The sequence below is a fragment of the Anser anser genome (assembly GCF_964211835.1).
Source record: "Anser anser genome assembly, chromosome: W".
Taxonomy (NCBI): domain Eukaryota; kingdom Metazoa; phylum Chordata; class Aves; order Anseriformes; family Anatidae; genus Anser; species Anser anser.
This window is the reverse complement of record NC_139731.1, coordinates 6,324,962-6,342,166: the sequence shown is the minus strand read 5'-3', so window position 1 is coordinate 6,342,166 and position 17,205 is coordinate 6,324,962. Positions and strand designations below refer to the sequence as shown.

The 17,205-nt window shown below is 46.2% G+C and overlaps 1 protein-coding gene and 1 pseudogene across 16 annotated transcripts in view; one reads left to right on the top strand and one right to left on the bottom strand.

Annotated features, from left to right (window-relative positions):
• LOC310888710 (arrestin domain-containing protein 3-like) overlaps nucleotides 1–17,205 on the bottom strand; it is a 494,161-nt pseudogene that overhangs the window by 241,819 nt on the left and 235,137 nt on the right. The window lies entirely within an intron of this gene.
• Nucleotides 1–17,205, top strand: part of LOC310888706 (transcription factor RFX3-like) — a 258,874-nt gene that overhangs the window by 75,777 nt on the left and 165,892 nt on the right. For 4 of the 15 annotated variants that reach the window (XM_083815652.1, XM_083815651.1, XM_083815653.1 and 1 more), the window contains exons 2-3: nucleotides 6,734–6,948; nucleotides 13,710–13,834. The exons of 4 other annotated variants lie outside the window; for them this stretch is intronic. In XM_083815652.1, coding sequence (XP_083671778.1) covers nucleotides 13,718–13,834 — 117 coding nt within the window. In that variant the 5' untranslated portion in view covers nucleotides 6,734–6,948; nucleotides 13,710–13,717. Of the gene's footprint in view, nucleotides 1–6,733; nucleotides 6,949–13,709; nucleotides 13,835–17,205 lie in introns of those variants that run through there. 7 more of the 15 variants (XM_083815661.1, XM_083815660.1, XM_083815666.1 and 4 more) reach the window with 5 other exon arrangements.

Below are 17,205 nucleotides of genomic sequence, written 5' to 3'. Positions count from 1 at the left end.
AATAAGACTTTTCAAGTGTGTGTATTTGGCTTACATGGCAAAGACTTGGTAGCAGGGGGCTGCAGGGATGGCCTCTGTGAGAAGAGCCCAGGAGCTGCCCCATGTTAGATAAGAGCCAGTTTCAGCCAGCTCCAAAAGGGACCTGCTGCTGGCCAGAGGTGAGACACGAACAACTCTGGTTGCGCCTCTGTGAGAGCAGATTTAAGAAAAGGAAAAAACAGCTGTGCAACAGCAGTTGGGAGAGAGGAGCAAAAAAAATGGGAGAGAAACAATGAGGCAGACACCAAGGTCAGTGAAGAAGGAGGGGGAGGAGGTGCTCCAGGTTCGGAAGCAGAAGTTCCCCTATGGCCTGTGGAGAGGACCATGGTGAAGCAGGTTGTCCCCCTGCAGCCCATGGTGTACTATGGCGGAGCAGATCTACGCACTGCAGCCCATGGAGTAGCCGACAGTGGAGCAGGTGGATGTGGCCTGAAGGAGGCTGCCACCCATGGAGAGCCCCCACAGGAGCAGACTCAAGGCCAGACCTGCAGCCGGTGGAGAGGAGCCCATGGTGGAGCACGTGATCTGGCAGAGGCCACTGCTTGTGGGGGACCAGTTCAGGGCTCCCCAGTACAAGAGGAACATAGAGCTACTAGAGCTACATATAACTACTAGAGTGAGTTCAGAGGAGGGCTGCGAAGATGATTAGAGGACTGGAGCACCTCTCGTACGAGGACAGGCTGAAAGAACTGGGCCTGTTTAGCCTGGAAAAGAGAAGAATGAGGGGAGACCTCATCAATGTATATAAATATCTGAAGGGAGGGTGTCAAGAGGATGGAGCCAGTCTCTTTTCGGTGGTGCCTAGCAACAGGATGAGAGGCAAGGGGCACAAACTGAAGCACAGGTGGTTCTGGCTGAATATGAAGGGGCACTTCATTACTGTGAGGGTGACAGAGCACTGGAACAAGTTGCCCAGAGAGGTTGTGGAGTCTCCTTCTCTGGAGATATTCAAAACCTGCCTGGATGCCATCCTGCGCAATGTGCTCTGGATGATCACAGAATCGTCTAGGTTGGAAGAGACCTCCAAGATCACCCAGTCCAACCTCTGAGCTAACGCTAACAAGTCCTCCACTAAACCATATCACTAAGCTCAACATCTGAACGTCTCTTAAAGACCTCCAGGGATGGTGACTCAACCACTTCCCTGGGCAGCCCATTCCAATGCCTAACAACCCTTTCAGTAAAGAAGTTCTTCCTAATATCCAACCTAAACCTCGCCTGGCGCAACTTTAGCCCATTCCCCCTCGTCCTGTCACCAGGCACGTGGGAGAATAGACCAACCCCCACCTTGCTACAGCGTCCTTTAAGGTACCTGTAGAGAGCGATAAGGTCGCCCCTGAGCCTCCTCTTCTCCAGGATGAACAGTCCCAGCTCCCTCAGCCGCTCCTCGTAAGACTTGTTCTCCCTACCCCTCACCAGCCTCGTCGCCCTTCTCTGGACTCTCTCGAGCACCTCGACGTCCTTCTTATAGTGAGGGGCCCAAAAATGAACACAGTACTCGAGGTGTGGCCTCACCAGAGCCCAGTACAGGGGGACAATCACTTCCCTAGACCTGCTGGCCACACTGCTTCTGATACAAGCCAGGATGCTGTTGGCCTTCTTGGCCACGTGAGCACACTGCTGGCTCATATTCAGCCGACTATCAACCAGTACTCCCAGGTCCATCTTTGCCAGGCAGCTTTCCAACCACTCATCTCCCAGCCTGTAGCGCTGCTTGGGGTTGTTACGCCCCAGATGCAGGACCCGGCACTTGGCCTTGTTGAACTTCATACAGCTGACCTCAGCCCATCGGTCCAGCCTATCCAGATCCTCCTGAAGAGCCTTCCTACCCTCGAGCAGATCGACACATGCACCTAACTTGGTGTTGTCTGCCAGCTTACTGAGGGTGCACTCAATCCCCTCATCCAGATCATCGATAAAGATATTGAAGAGGACTGGCCCCCGTACTGAGCCCTGGGGGACTCCACTAGTGACCGGCCTCCAACTGGATTTGACTCCATTCACCACAACTCTTTGGGCCTGGCTATCCAGCCAGTTTTTAACCCAGTGAAGCGTACACCAGTCCAAGCCACGAGCAGCCAGTTTTTTGAGGAGAATGTTGTGGGAAACGGTGTCAAAAGCCTTACTGAAATCAAGGTAGACCACATCCACAGACTTTCTGACATCCACTAAGCGTGTCACTTTGTCATAGAAAGAGATCAGGTTTGTCAAGCAGGACCTGCCCTTCATAAACCCATGCTTACTGGGCCTGATTGCCTGGTTGCCCTGCAAGTGCCGCATGATGACACTCAAGATAATCTGCTCCATGAGCTTCCCTGGCACTGAGGTCAAACTAACAGGCCTATAGTTCCCCGGGTCTACCCTCCGGCCCTTCTTGTAGATGGGCGTCACATTTGCTAGCCGCCAGTCGACTGGGACCTCCCCTGATAGCCAGGAGTGCCGATAAATGATGGAAAGCGGCTTGGCCAGCTCCTCCGCCAGTTCTCTCAGTACCCTCGGGTGGATCCCATCCGGCCCCATCGACTTGCATACATCCAAGTGCTGTAGCAGGTCGCCAACAATTTCCTTGTGGATAGTGAGGGCCACATCCTGCTCCCCATCCCCTTCCACCAGCTCAGGGTACTGGGTATCCAGAGAACAACTGGTTTTGCCGCTAAAGACCCTAAATGATCCGCTAAAGCCGCTAAATGATCTGGCTCAGCAGGGGGTTTGGACTAGATGATCTTCAGAGGTCCCTTCCAACCTCGGCCATTCTGTGATTCTGTGCACACCGACACCTGGGGAACACCACTCGCAACTGGTCACCAGCTGGATTTCACTCCATTCACCACCAATATTTGGGTCCGGCCATCCAGCCAGTTGTTAACTATAGAATAGAATATAGAACCATAGAATATCCCGAGATGGAAGGGACCCACAAGGATCATCGAGTCCAACTACTGGCTCCACACTAGTCTACCCAAAAATTCAGTCGATATGACTGAGAGCATAGTCCAAACACTTCTTAAACTCCGACAGGCTTGGTGCCATGACTACGTCCCTGGGGAGCCTGTTCCAATGCGCTTCCCTCGACCAACTAGCAAAGCCGTGCTTGATGCACCCCAGGATACGGTTGGCCCTCCTGGCTGCCAGGGCATACTGCTGGCTCATATTCAGCTTGCTGTCAACCACAACCCCCAGATCCCTCTCTGCGGGGCTGCTCTCCAGCGTCTCGTCGCCCAGTCTGTATGTATAGCCAGGGTTGCCCCGTTCCAGATGCAGGACCCGGCACTTGCTCTTGTTAAACTTCATGCGGTTGGTGATTGCCCAGCTCTCCAATCTGTCCAGATCTCTCTGCAAGGCCTTTCCACCCTCAACAGAGTCAGCAACTCTTCCCAGTTTAGTATCATCAGAAAATTTACTGAAAACACCGCCAGACTGATGTAGCCTCATTTACCATAACCCTTTGAGCCCTACCCGTCAGCCAATTGCTCACCCATCGTATGATGTTTTTATCTAGCTGTATGCTGGACATTTTGTCCAGTAGGATCCTATGGGAAACTGTGTCAAAAGCTTTGCTGAAGTCCAGAAAGATCACATCAGCTGGTTTCCCTTGATCGACTAGATGGGTGATCTTATCATAAAAGGAAATCAAATTTGTTAAACAGGACCTACCCCTTGTGAACCCATTCTGGCTGTGACCTATGACTGCGCTGTCCCCCCGGTGTGCTTCAATAACTCCCAGGATAATCTTCTCCATAATTTTACCAGGCACTGACGTGAGACTGACAGGCCTGTAGTTGCCAGGGTCTTCTTTCTTGCCCTTCTTGAAAATTGGCACAACATTTGCCAGCTTCCAATCTACTGGGACCTCTCCAGATTCCCAAGACTGTTGAAAAGTAATTGAGAGATCTTGCGATGACGTCAGTCAGCTCTTTGAATACCATGGGATGAATCCCATCCGGACCCATGGACTTGTATGGATCCAGGTGGAGTAGCAAATCCCGCACACGTTCAGGGTTGGCTGGGAGTTTATCATTCCCACCGTCACGGTCCTCCAACTCAGGGCACCCGGGGTCCCGAAGCCCGTTGAAAGTCGTTCACTGCCGTTGAAGACAGAGGCAAAGAAGGCATTAAACGTCTCTGCTTTGCCTATGTCCTTGTTTGTGAGGTGACCATCCCCATCAAGTAGCGGACCTATGTTTTCTCTGGTCCTCCTTTTTGTATTCACATATTTAACTGGCCCTAAAATGGAGCCCTGGGGGACCCCACTGGGGACCGGCTGCCAGCCTGATGTAACCCCATTTACCTTAACCCTTTGAGACCTACCCGTCAGCCAATTATTCACCCAACTTATTATGTTTTTATCTAGCCATATGCTGGACATTTTGTTCAGTAGGATAAAAACTAGTAAGGAGTTTAAGAGGAAAAAAAAAATTTAAGAGAAAGTTATTTTCTGAAATTTTTATTTTTTTAATTTAATACATTGTTTTTTAATTTTTTTAATTTAATAAATTAAATTTTAAAATTAACTTTAAGAGAATTAAAATTAATTCTCTTTAATTTTTTTAATAAATGATCTGGAGGAAGGACTTAAAGTTAATTTTAATTAACTGTAATTAAAAATAAAGAGAATTGTTGACACATCATATTGTTTTTACCAAGCTGTATGCTGGACATTTTGTCCAGAAGGATACTGTGAGAAACAGTATTGAAAGCTTTGCTGAAATCCAAAAAGATTACATCAACTGGCTTCCCTCAGCTAGGTGGGTGACCTTGTCATAAAAGGAAATTAAGTTAGATAAGTAGGACCTTCTCCCCCTGAACCCGTGTTGGCTGTGACCAATGACTGCATTGTCTTTCAGGTGTTTTTCAGTAACTCCCAGAATAATCTTCTCCATAATTTTCCAGGTACGGAAGTGAGACTGACAGGCCTGTAATTACCAGGGTCTTCTTTCTTGCCCTTGAAAATTGGAACAACGTTTGCCAGCTTCCATTCAACTGGGGCCTTTCCAGATTCCCAAGACTGTTGAAAAGTAATTGAGAAAGGTTTTGTGATGACATCAGCCAGCTCTTTGAGTACCCTGGGATGAATCCCATTGGGCCCCAGAGACTTGTATACATCCAGCTGGAACAGCAAATCCCACATAGGTTTGGGGTTTGCTGGGAATTTATTGTTCCCATAATCATGGTCCTGCAACTCAGGGCACCTGGGGTCCCAGGGCCATCATCAATGGTCAGGTCCACCCCTCGATCACGAGCACATCTGTATGTGGCATCCCTCCCCAGATGTCCTGATGTTTCACGGGCCCATTGAACTACAGACAGCTCACCCTTACATCCCCCGTCCAGGTCCACCTGAGCCACTTCAATTTTCGAAGCTCGATCCACCTCTTCATTGTTCTGATGTTCTTCAGTGGCACGACTCTTGGGCATGCGGGCATCTACATGACGTACCTTTACAGCCAGGTTTTCTATGCAGGCAGCAATATCTTACCACAGGGTAGCAGCCCAGATAGGTTTACCTCCGTGCTGCCAGTTGCTCTGTTTCCATTGCTGTAACCACCCACACAGGGCATTTGCCACCATCCATGAGTCAGCGTAGAGATACGGTACTGGCCACTTTTCTCTTTCAGCAATTTCTAGGGCCAGTTGTATGGATTTCACTTCTGCATACTTACTCGACTCATCTTCCCCTTCCATGGCCTCCACAACTCGTCGTGTGGGACTCCACACAGCAGCTTTCCATTTCTGATGGCTCCCTACCACGCGACAGGATCCGTCAGTGAGCAACACATACTGCTTTCTGTCTTCTGAGAACTCATTACATGGTGGTGCCTCTTTGGCATGAGTTACATCTTCGATCAATACTCCAAAATCTCTGCCTTCCGGCCAGTCCATGAGCTCTTCCAGGATTCCTGGGTGGTTGCGTTTCCCCATTTGAGCCCACTGCATAATTAAAGCTACCCACTTACTCCGCGTAGCATCAGTTGCATGGTGTTTAGTGGGGATTTTCCCTTTGAACATCCAATTTAACAGAGGTAGCCGTGGTGCCAAGAGGAGCTGTGCTTCTGTACCCACAACTTCTGAAGCAGCTCAAACCCCCCTCATATGCTGTTAATATCTCCTTTTCAGTTGGGGTGTATTTGGCTTCTGATCCTTGATAGCCCTGGCTCCAGAACCCCAGAGGTCGACCTCGAGTTTCTCCTGGGGTCTTCTGCCAGAGGCTCCAGGTGAGGCCATGTTCCCCAGCTGCAGTGTAAAGTATGTTTTGCACAGCTGGTCCTGTACAAACAGGCCCAAGGGCTACTGCACGAGCTATTTCTTGTTTGATTTCTTCAAAAGCCTGTTGTTGCTCAGGGCCCCACTCGAAATAGTTTCTCTTTTGAGTCACTCGATATAGAGGACTCCCAAGCTGACTATATCCTGGAACATGCATTCTCCAGAATGCCACAAGGCCTAGGAAAGCTTGTGTTTCCTTTTTGCTAGTTGGTGGAGACATAGCAGTTATTTTGTTGATCACATCCATTGAAATGTGGCGATATCCATCCTGCCATTTTACCCCCAAGAACTGGATTTCCTGTGCAGGTCCCTTGACCTTACTCTGTTTAATGGCAAAACCAGCTTTCAGGAGAATTTGGATTGTTTTATTCTCTTTCTCAATAACTTTTTCTGCTGTGTTGCCCCACACAATGATATCATTGATGTATTGCAGGTGTTCAGGAACTTCCCCCTGTTCCAGTGCAATCTGGATTAGTCCATGGCAAATGAGAAGCAGAGGTCCCTTCATCAGGGTCAAGACTAACATCAGCCATTCTACTGCCTCTGGGGAACTGCCCAACAGAAAACGGAGCAGCATTTTTCCTAGGAGACCCCCTTTTTGCTGCTGTGTTTCCTTGTAGTTCATGTACACAAGCGGCTAGGATTGAGGTAGGTTCACCATCCCACTTCCTCATATCTTCCCTGTGGTCACGCAGATAAGACCACAAGGTGCCACATGGTGTGTGTCCCTGCTACTCTCTCCCTCGAACAGGAAAATACCGATTCGTAATGGCTGAAATATTACTCCATGTGGGTGAGGAGGGAGATGATTGTTCTACGAGGTGGTGGAGCCTTTGGAACAGTTTCTCCATAGCCAAGATGCAGGCCCGTAGTGGAACAGAGAGATTGTCTTCATATTTTTGAAGCTGGCAGGACATAGTATACACTGTTGGTGCCATCCCCTCATCCCAATGAATTCCTGCCAGTGTACTGGCATGTGATGATGGTGCACTCCGCACAAATTTACGCCACATGGATGTTGTGCACTGGACTTCATCGGGATCTTGAGGTGTCTGGGCATTGTCCAAATCGCTATAAACCATCTCCAGCACAGCTAATTCCCGCAGATGCTGGAGACCTTTATCCATAGTGGCCCACTTGCCTACTTGATATACAATATCTTCCTTATGGGGATACCTTTCTTTCACAGCTGCCAGGAGTCGCCTCCAGAGGCTGAGAACCTGTGTCCCTCTCCCAATTACTTTGTCAATGACCCTTTCTCTAGAGAGGGATCCCAGCTGTTTGGCTTCATTGCCTTCTAATTGTTGGCTATTGGCCCCAGTGTCCCAGCATCAAAGCAGCCAGGTGAGGATGTGTTCACCTGGGTGTCGACTGTAATCCTTTCGTATTTCTCGCAACTCACTCAGGGATAGGGATCGAGTGGTTTCTGATTCCTTTATGATTTCCATCTCTTCTTCCTGCTGTTTTTGTGATGGCTCTGCTTTAGAGGTGCCTGCCTTTTCCCCTTCTCCCTCCTTCTTAGGAGAGGCTTCTTCCCTTACCAAACGAGCTGACTTCCATTTCCATTGTTTTGACTTGACTATGGGGGCGACTGATACCATCCATAGTTGGTTGATCCTCCGGGTCAGTCACAGCATGTGTTATCTGGTCATCAGATTCAGAGACTTCCTCCCTCTCTTCAAGGTGCTGGATGATGTTAAACAGTGTTTGGTAGGAGTAAGCTAGAACCCAGCACAATGCTGCAAGCTGCCGTTCTCCGGCATTATCAGGGTCAGGGCATACGACTCTCAAACATTCTATCAGGTTTTTAGGATTTTGCACTTGTTCAGGGGTGAAGTTCAAAACTATTGGAGGAGGCACCCGTGACAGGTACCTGCCGATATCCTCCCACACACCTTGCCACCTGCCACAAGACTGTTTTGGGACAGATTCCCAGATAAGCTTTCTAAACAATCGGCTAATCTTAGAGGGAAGAGGAAACCCGTTATTCAGAATTAGAAATATCACAGTATCACAGTATCACAGATTTCTAGGTTGGAAGAGACCTCAAGATAATCGAGTCCAACCTCCGACCTAACACTAAGTACTCCACTAAACCACATCGCTAAGCTCTACATCTAAACGTCTTTTAAAGACCTCCAGGGATGGTGACTCCACCACCTCCCTGGGCAGCCCATTCCAATGCTTAATAACCCTTTCGGTAAAGAAGTACTTCCTAACATCCAACCTAAAACTCCCCTGTCGCAACTTTCGCCCATTCCCCCTCGTCCTGTCACCAGGCACGTAGGAGAACAGACCAACCCCCACCTCTCTACAGCCTCCTTTAAGGTAACTGTAGAGAGCGATAAGGTCGCCCCTGAGCCTCCTCTTCTCCAGGCTGAACAAGCCCAGCTCCCTCAGCCGCTCCTCGTAAGACTTGTTCTCCAGACCCCTCACCAGCTTGGTCGCCCTTCTCTGGACTCGCTCGAGCACGTCCATGTCCTTCCTGTAGCGAGGGGCCCAAAACTGAACACAGTACTCAAGGTGCGGCCTCACCAGAGCCGAGTACAGGGGCACAATCACTTCCCTAGACCTGCTGGCCACACTGCTTCTTATGCAGGCCAGGATGCTGTTGGTCTTCTTGGCCACCTGGGCACACTGCTGGCTCATATTCAGCTGACTATCAACCAGTACTCCCAGGTCCCTCTCAGCCAGGCAGCTTTCCAGCCACTCATCTCCCAGCCTGTAGCTCTGCTTGGGGTTGTTGCGCCCCAGGTGCAGGACCCGGCACTTGGCCTTGTTGAACTTCATACAGTTGACCTCAGCCCATCGGTCCAGCCTATCCAGATCCTCCTGCAGAGCCTTCCTGCCCTCGAGCAGATCGACACACGCACTTAGCTTGGTGTCATCTGCAAACTTACTGAGGGTGCACTGGACGCCCTCATCCAGATCATCGATAAAGATATTAAAGAGGACCGGCCCCAGTACCGAGCCCTGGGGGACACCACTAGTGACCGGCCTCCAACCAGATTTGACTCCATTCACCACAACTCTTTGGGCCTGGCTATCCAGCCAGTTTCTAACCCAGCGAAGCAATATATGGGTTACACATGGATATTCAAAATACTCAGAAACTGCTGTAATTAGCCCACTGTGAAAGAAGGAGGAGGTACCATTCCTGATATTATTCATAAACTGACTTCCAGATGAGGAAAGGAAGGCAGTGTAATTCTGAATATTCTCTAAAAGAGACCAAAATTATAACAACGCAGGGTCTAAATGCCAGATTAAACTCAAGGCCGGTCTTGGCAGCACAGCGGATTTAAAAAAACGAACACAGATTGTAGCACAGTCTCGGATTGGATATAGAGGAGAAAGGAGAACATGACACGGATTGCATGACACATGATCAAACAAGCCACTATTAACAGGACACTGAACATGGTGACTGGCAAGTAAGTGTGTTAGTTGTAAGCGTTTTAATCAATTCTACTGTTATCTCAACCCTTCGAGCCCCACGTTGGGTGCCAAAAAGGACTGTGGTGGTTTTACCATGCTAGGCAGCTGAACACCACAACTGCTCTCTCCCTCCCCCTCCTTAGAAGAGGAGGGGAAGAAGTAAAGGAAAGAACAACTCACGGGTTGAGATAAGGATGATTTAATTAAAGGGAAAAAAATAATTATTAAGGAAAGATTATTATTAATTAAACAATTTAACTAAACAATTTAACTAAACAATTAACAATTTAACTAAAGGGGAAAAAGGAAAGGGGAAAAGGGAGGGGGAAAGGGAAAAAGAAACAAAACAAGTAAAGGCTATGTGGAAGTGCAGAGGAAAGAAATTACTCTCTACTTCCCACAAATGAGCGATGCTTGACCACATCCTTGAAGCAGGGCCTCAACGCACATAGCCGGTGTTCGGGAGGAGGACATACGTTTTCACGACAGCCCACCCCTCCCCTCTTCTTCCCTTTTCCACCTTTTATTGCTGAGTGTGACATCATATGGTATGGAATATCCCTTTGGTTGGTTTAGGTCAGCTGCCCTGGTGATATTCCTTTCTCACTTTTTTGCCCACCCCCTAGGGGGTTAGAGAGAGTCCTGATGCTGTGCCAGCACTGCTCAGCAGCAGACACAACACTGGTGTGATACCACTGCTGTTCTAGCTACAAGTGCAGAGCACAGCACTGTATGGACTGCTGCAGGGAAAGGGCACCATCATCAGTGCTGAAGACAGAGGTGAGGAAGGCATTAAATGTCTCTGCTTTGTATACACCCCTATTTGTGAGGTGACTGTTGTGGTTTAACCCGGCTGGCAGCTAAGCACCAGACAGCCATTTGTTCACCCCCCTGCTACGAGTGGGATGGGGGAGAGAATCGGGAAACAAAGTAAAAGCTGGTGGGTTGAGATAAAGACAGTTTATTAGGACAGAAAAGAAAGAGAAATAATAATAATGATGATAATATTAATAATAATAATATGTTCAAAGCAAGTGATATACAATGCAATTGCTTAGCACCTGCTGACCGATGCCCAGCCTGTCCCCAAACAGTGATTCCCCACACACACACATATTAATTGTTCAGCATGATGTCATATGGTTTGGAATACCCCTTTGGCCAGTTTGGGTCAGCTGTCCTGGGTCTGTCCCCTCCCAGCTCCTGCTGCACCCCTAGCCTGCTCGCTGGCAGGACAGAGCGAGAAGCTGAAAAGTCCTTGTCTTAGTGTAAGCACTGCTCTGCAACAACTAAAACATCAGTGTTATCACTATTATTCTCATCCTAAATGCTAAAACATAGCACCCTACCAGCTACAAGGAGGAAAATTAACTCTATCCTAGCTGAAACCAGGACCATCCTCATCAAGTAACGGACCAATGTTTTCTCTGGTCCTCCTTTTGCTGTTAACATATTTAGAAAAGCCCTTTTTATTGTCCCCCACAGTACTGGCCAACTTCAACTAAAATTCACCTTTCACCACCCAAATTTTCTCTCTAAAATGGTAACAGCATCTCTATTTTCCTCCCATGTCACACGACCTCGCTTCTGGTGACCACACACTTTATTTTTCATAGAATCATAGAATCATTAAGGTTGGAAAAGACCTCCAAGATCATCTGGTCCAACCATCCCCCTAGCACCAATATCACCCACTAAACCATGTCCCTACGCACCTTTTCCAGCCTTTCCTTAAACACCCCCAGGGACGGTGAGTCTACCACTTCCCTGGGCAACCTGTTCCAATGCCTGACTACTCTTTCTGAGAAGAAATTTCTCCTCATTTCCAATATGAACCTCCCCTGGTGCACCTTGAGGCCATTCCTTCTTGTCCTATCGCTCGTGAAGAGGCCGACCCCCAGCTCCCCACAACTTTCTTTCAGGTAGTTGTAGAGAGCAATAAGGTCTCCCCTGAGCCTCCTCTTCTCCAGTATAAACAACCCTAGTTCCCTCAGCCGTTCCTCATAGGACTTGTGTTCCAGGCCCTTCACCAGCTAAGGTCCTTTTTCCACCTAAGCTTCCTTCTGCCCCACCTGCTTGATTTCCAACATTTTGGAAAAGTGACCAGCACCGATGGAGCTCGATGTCTTCAAAAGCCGTTTCCCAGGGGAACTTACTAATTAGTTCCCTGAGAAGCCTCATTTCTGCTCTCTCCATATCAAGGGTCGAATTTTTGCTGCCATTTTTTCTCTTGTCACTAAAGGCTTTAAATTCAACTACTTCCTGGTCACTGTGGCTAAGACAGCCACCAATCAACACTTCACCCACGTGACCCTCCCTGTTTACAAGCAAGAGATCTAGGAGGGCACCTTTCCTATTTGTTTCTCTTAGTACCTGTACCCTGATTTGAGCAGAGAGGTTGGAGTAGATGATCTCAAGAGGTCCCTTCCAACCTTAACAATTCTTTGATTCCATGCAAAATTGAGGAATTCTGTAATTACTTGTATGTATAAGTCATCTTCAGTCTTCTTTCTGATACACTAAAAGTGTATCTTATACAGTACTCTAAATACTTTATAAGGCATTTTATTTGGGGTTCTTTTTTGACCATTTCTGTGCTCTATCCAGATTTTGAATACTCCTTAAAAATGTCAGTGCCACACCATCTTGCACATTTCTGGTGTGTGCCTAAGTATTTTAATAGGAGTAAAATCACTTTCCAGTTTCTGTTTCCTGTTTATAACTCCAATGATTACATTAACACTTCCTGCTAAAGCAAGCTTACTTGAGCCACTGTTTCATTATGTCTGTTACAATGCTTTTCAAGGTCTTCTTTTCAGGTTGCAGCCCTTCATTCTATCACCTGGTAGAGATTTAACTTTGCATTTGAAGATAAGGAACTTATAGTGCAACTCAATAAACCAGAGGAAGAATAGCTTTGAAAGATGGATAGTCATTTACAAGCTGATGGGAGGACTTTTTGATTTTTCTGAATTGTTCCTGAAGCCACATAAATAAGTGAGAAAAGTTTCTGTAAATTTACATTATTAAATAAGATATTTTGAGTGTAAGTAAGGTAAGAGGAAACTAATTATTTCAGTATATAAAGATTTGAACCTTCATTTTCAGGTTCAGGGAAGAAAATAAACAGAAATTTATTTCTGGTATTGCATATTTTACCCATTGTGCTCTTACAGTACACTTTATTTGGTGTATAGTAGTTCTTTCTGAAAGCTGACAATACTGGAGGTACTATAATTTACTTTTATTGTGATTTTTATAGAAATTATTCTTCTAGTTCTTCAGAACTGTGATGAGTTGATACGAAATGTCTCCAGTGTTCAGTTTAATGCATTGATTTTTGCAAGTCTTTGTGTGAAGGCATGCTTAATTAAGAAGTAAATGTTTATATGGGCAGCTTCTAGAATTATGTTTGTACATATAGGCAGCTTAAAGTGTGTTGTCTTAATATGGTATAAGGTTTTGAGTCTCCTTTCAAAATTTGACAATAGTTGCACCTAATGTATACAAGTGTAGTTAGAAAAGAATCAGGTCTGTGAATGCATTTTTTTCTAGAAGTTATTTTACTCAAAGCAGTAAGTAGTTCTGTATGTACCTTGTTTGCAACTATATAAATGTATTTGCTGTTACAAAGCAGACTGTAAATTGTTTAAAAAAAATCTTGAAGTCCAAAGCTTATAGTATTCTCTCTTCTTGATGTGCTGCAAGCTCTAAGCAGACCTTAGATTAGACAAAGCAATAATACATAATGTGAAATTTCTAATATTTTAGGCCAAAAAGCATTTTAAGAAAATAAATTAAATGAAGTATATCCATGTACTCATGTAAGAAATAGTACAGGAAACAATCTTTAGCTAATCCCCAGATTGGTTTGGGGTAAATATTCTTCTCTTAAATCTGAATAAGGATAAGTGACAAAAAGCAAAAAAATTTGTGCTGAACTTCTAATTTTACATTTTAATTTTATTCAGAGACCACGATGCAGACATCAGAGACTGGGTCAGACACAGGTTCTACTGTGACTTTACAGACATCTGTGGCTGGCCAGGCAGCAGTGCCAACACAGGTAGTACAGCAGGTACCAGTTCAGCAACAGGTAGGTGCCTGTTAATTTTGGGAAAATAAAAAATCACAGCAAGACAGAAGGATGCATTTCAATAGGTGTAGTGAAGAACTGATTTTGTACAAGGCTGCTAAAGAAACTCTTTTCCCCTGTTTTTATCAATTTTATTTTTCTGCAACTAAAATAGCTACATAAAAAGACGTAGTTTTCAGGGTTTATTTCTTGAACTAGAATATTTGCAAACCACCAGAAATATATATGCACAATTCTAAAAGTGGATTACTATGAAATCTGTGTAATAGCTCATATAAATTTATATTAATTCAAGTTATTGAATATTCACATTGTGGTGGGTTAACCTTGGATGGCCACCAGGTATCCACCAAGCCACTCTCTCACTCCCCCTCCTCAGCAGGACAGGGGAAGAAAATTAGATGGAAAAGCTCATTGGTCAAGATAAAGACAGGGAGGTCACTCAACAATTACTGTCATGGTCAAAACAGATTCAACTTGGGGAAGATTAAGTTATTGCCCATTAATAACAGAGTAGGATAGTGAGAAATTAAAAACAAAACAAAACAAAACAAATATATACATATATAAAAACACCATCCCTCCACCCCGCACTTCTTCCCAGGCTCAACTTCACTCCTGATTCATCTACTTCCTCCCACCCAGAGTGGAGCAGGAGGGATGGGGAATGGGAGTTGCGGTCAATTCATAATGCTTTGTGTCTGCCGCTCCTTCCTCCTCACTCTCTTCCCTTACTCCAGCAAGGGGTCTCTCCCATGGGATGCAGTCCTTCGCAAACTGATCCAGCATGGGTCCTTCCCAGGGGCTGCACTTCTTCAAGAACTGCTCCAGCATGGGTCTGTTCTACGGGCCACAGTCCTTCAGGAATGGATGGCTCCAGTGTGGGTTCCCAAGGGGCTGCAGTTACTGCCAGAAAACCTGCTCCTGTATGGGATCCTCTCCATGGGATGCAGCTTCCTTCAGGCCAGATCCACCTGCTTTGGTCTGGGGTCCTCCATGGGCTGCAGCATGGATCTCTCTTCCAACGTGGTCCTCCATGGGCTGCAGGGGGACAACCTGCCCTACCATGGTCCTTTCCACAGGCTGCAGGGGACTCTGCTCCAGCAACTGGAGCACCTCCTCCTTCTTCACTGACCTTGGTGTCTGCAGAGTTGTTTCTCTCACATTTTTCTTATTCCTCTCCCTCAACTATGCCATCGCAGAGGTGCAACCAGCTTTGCTCATTGGCTCAGCTTTGGCCAGCAGTGAGTCCCTTTTGGAGCTGGCTGGAACTGGCTCTATCCAAGATGGGGACAAACAGGCTTCTGAAGCAGCCAGCTCAGCACACACTTCTTTGACATGATTAGTCACCTATAAAGCCCCTCCACTGTTAGAGGGAGTGGTGCATGGAGAGACTGAGGAGAAAAAAAGGTGAAAAAACAGGAAAGAAATGTGAAAAACTATGACTTTTGTCTAAGAATTTTCCTGTAGTATGTGCAATTTAGCTTTCACTGTTTTAGGTTCTTTGGGTGATATCTGATGATTTTTTTTTCAACATAAATTGGCTTCACAGTTTCAAAATCAACAGAATTTAAATTGGGAATAACTTCTTAAATCATGTAAGTCTCTGTGCTAATGCATCACTGTTGTCCTGGTTTCAGCTGGTATAGAATTAATGTTCTTCATAGTAGCTGGTATGGTCTGTCACCTTCACAGTAAAGAAATGCCCTCTCATATTCAGCCGGAACTTCCTGTGCTTCAGTTTTTACCTGTTGCCTCTCATCCTGTTGCTGGGCACAACTGAAAAGAGACTGGCTCCATCCTCTTGACACCCTCCCTTCAGATATTTATACACATAAATGTTTTAAACACACTGATGTTTTAGTTGTTACTGAGCAGTGCTTGCACTAAGTCAAGGACGTTTCTACTTCTCATATTGCCTTGCCAGCAAATAGGCTGGGGGTGTACAAGAAGCTAGGAGGGGACAGAACCAGGACAGCTGGCCCAGACTGACCAAAGTGATAGTCTATACCATAGGACATGCTCAAGAATTCTCAGAGGGGGAAACAGATTTTTGCGCAGGTGTTAGCAGGATTGATCAGTAGAGCTTTAAATTAGATTTGAATGTGTTAAAGGATTAAAACAGACTCACTGGTGATAAGCTATGGAAATGCATGCCAAAATTTGAGGGAATGCACACTAGTGAGATCCTTCAGTCTACTCCACAAGGTACTGGGTATGTTGAAGCACATTCAAAATGTTTCTACACTAATGCACGCAGCTTGAGAATAAGCAAGAGGAACTAGAAGCTTTGGCTCAGTCTCAGAACTATGACATCACTGGCATAAGTGAGACTTGGAGGGAAGAGTCCTGTGACTGCTGTATTCAGAAAGACTGAAGATGACTTACACATACAAGCAATTAGAGAATTCCTCATTTTTGCACAGAATCACAGAATTGTTTAGGTTGGAAGGGACCTCTTGAGATCATCTACTCCAACCCCTCTGCTCAAATCAGGGTCACCTAGAATAGGTTGCTCAGGGCCTCCATTAAGAAAGAAAAGATGGGTTATTGTCATAGGTGACAGCCTTCTGAGGGGAACAGACGGCCCAATGTGCCAACCAAACTCACCTCTTATAGAAGTTTGCTGCCTCTCTGGAGCCCGTGTTAAAAGTGTTACAAGAAAACTTCCTAGCCTGGTACAGCCCTCGGATTATTATCCATTATTGTTTTTTCATGTAGGCAGCAATGAAGTTGAGACAAGAAGTCCAAGGGCCATCAAAAGAGACTTCAGGGCCTGGGGATGATCGTTTAAGGGATCAGGAGCACAGGTAGTGTTTTCTTCTATCCTTCTAGTTGCAGGGAACGATACTAGAAGAAACATGCAGACCCACCTTATCAAAACCTGTCTCCAAGGCTGGTGTCACAGGCAGAATTTGTTTTTTTTTTTTGATCATGGGATGGTCTACACGACACCAGACCTGCTGGCATGTGATGGGATGCACCTTTCTCAAAAAGGGAAAAGGATTTTTACTCAAGAGTTAGCAGGGCTGATTGAAAGAGCTTTACACTAGAGTTGAAGGGTATAATGGATAAAAACAGGCTCGCTGGTGATAAGCTACGGGATGGCATGCCAGAATTTGAGGAACTGCATGCTAGCAAGATCCTTTAGTCTGCTCCACAAGGTGCTGGGTATGCTGAAGCACATTTGAAATGTCTCTACGCTAATGCACACAGCATGAGGAACAAGCAAGAGGAGCTAGAAGCCTTGGCTCAGTCCCAGAGCTATGACATCATTGGCATAAGAGAAACCTGGTGGGAAGAGTCCTGTGACTGGTATGTTACGATGGATGGTTATAGGCTCTTCAGAAAGGATAGGCAGAACAGATGAG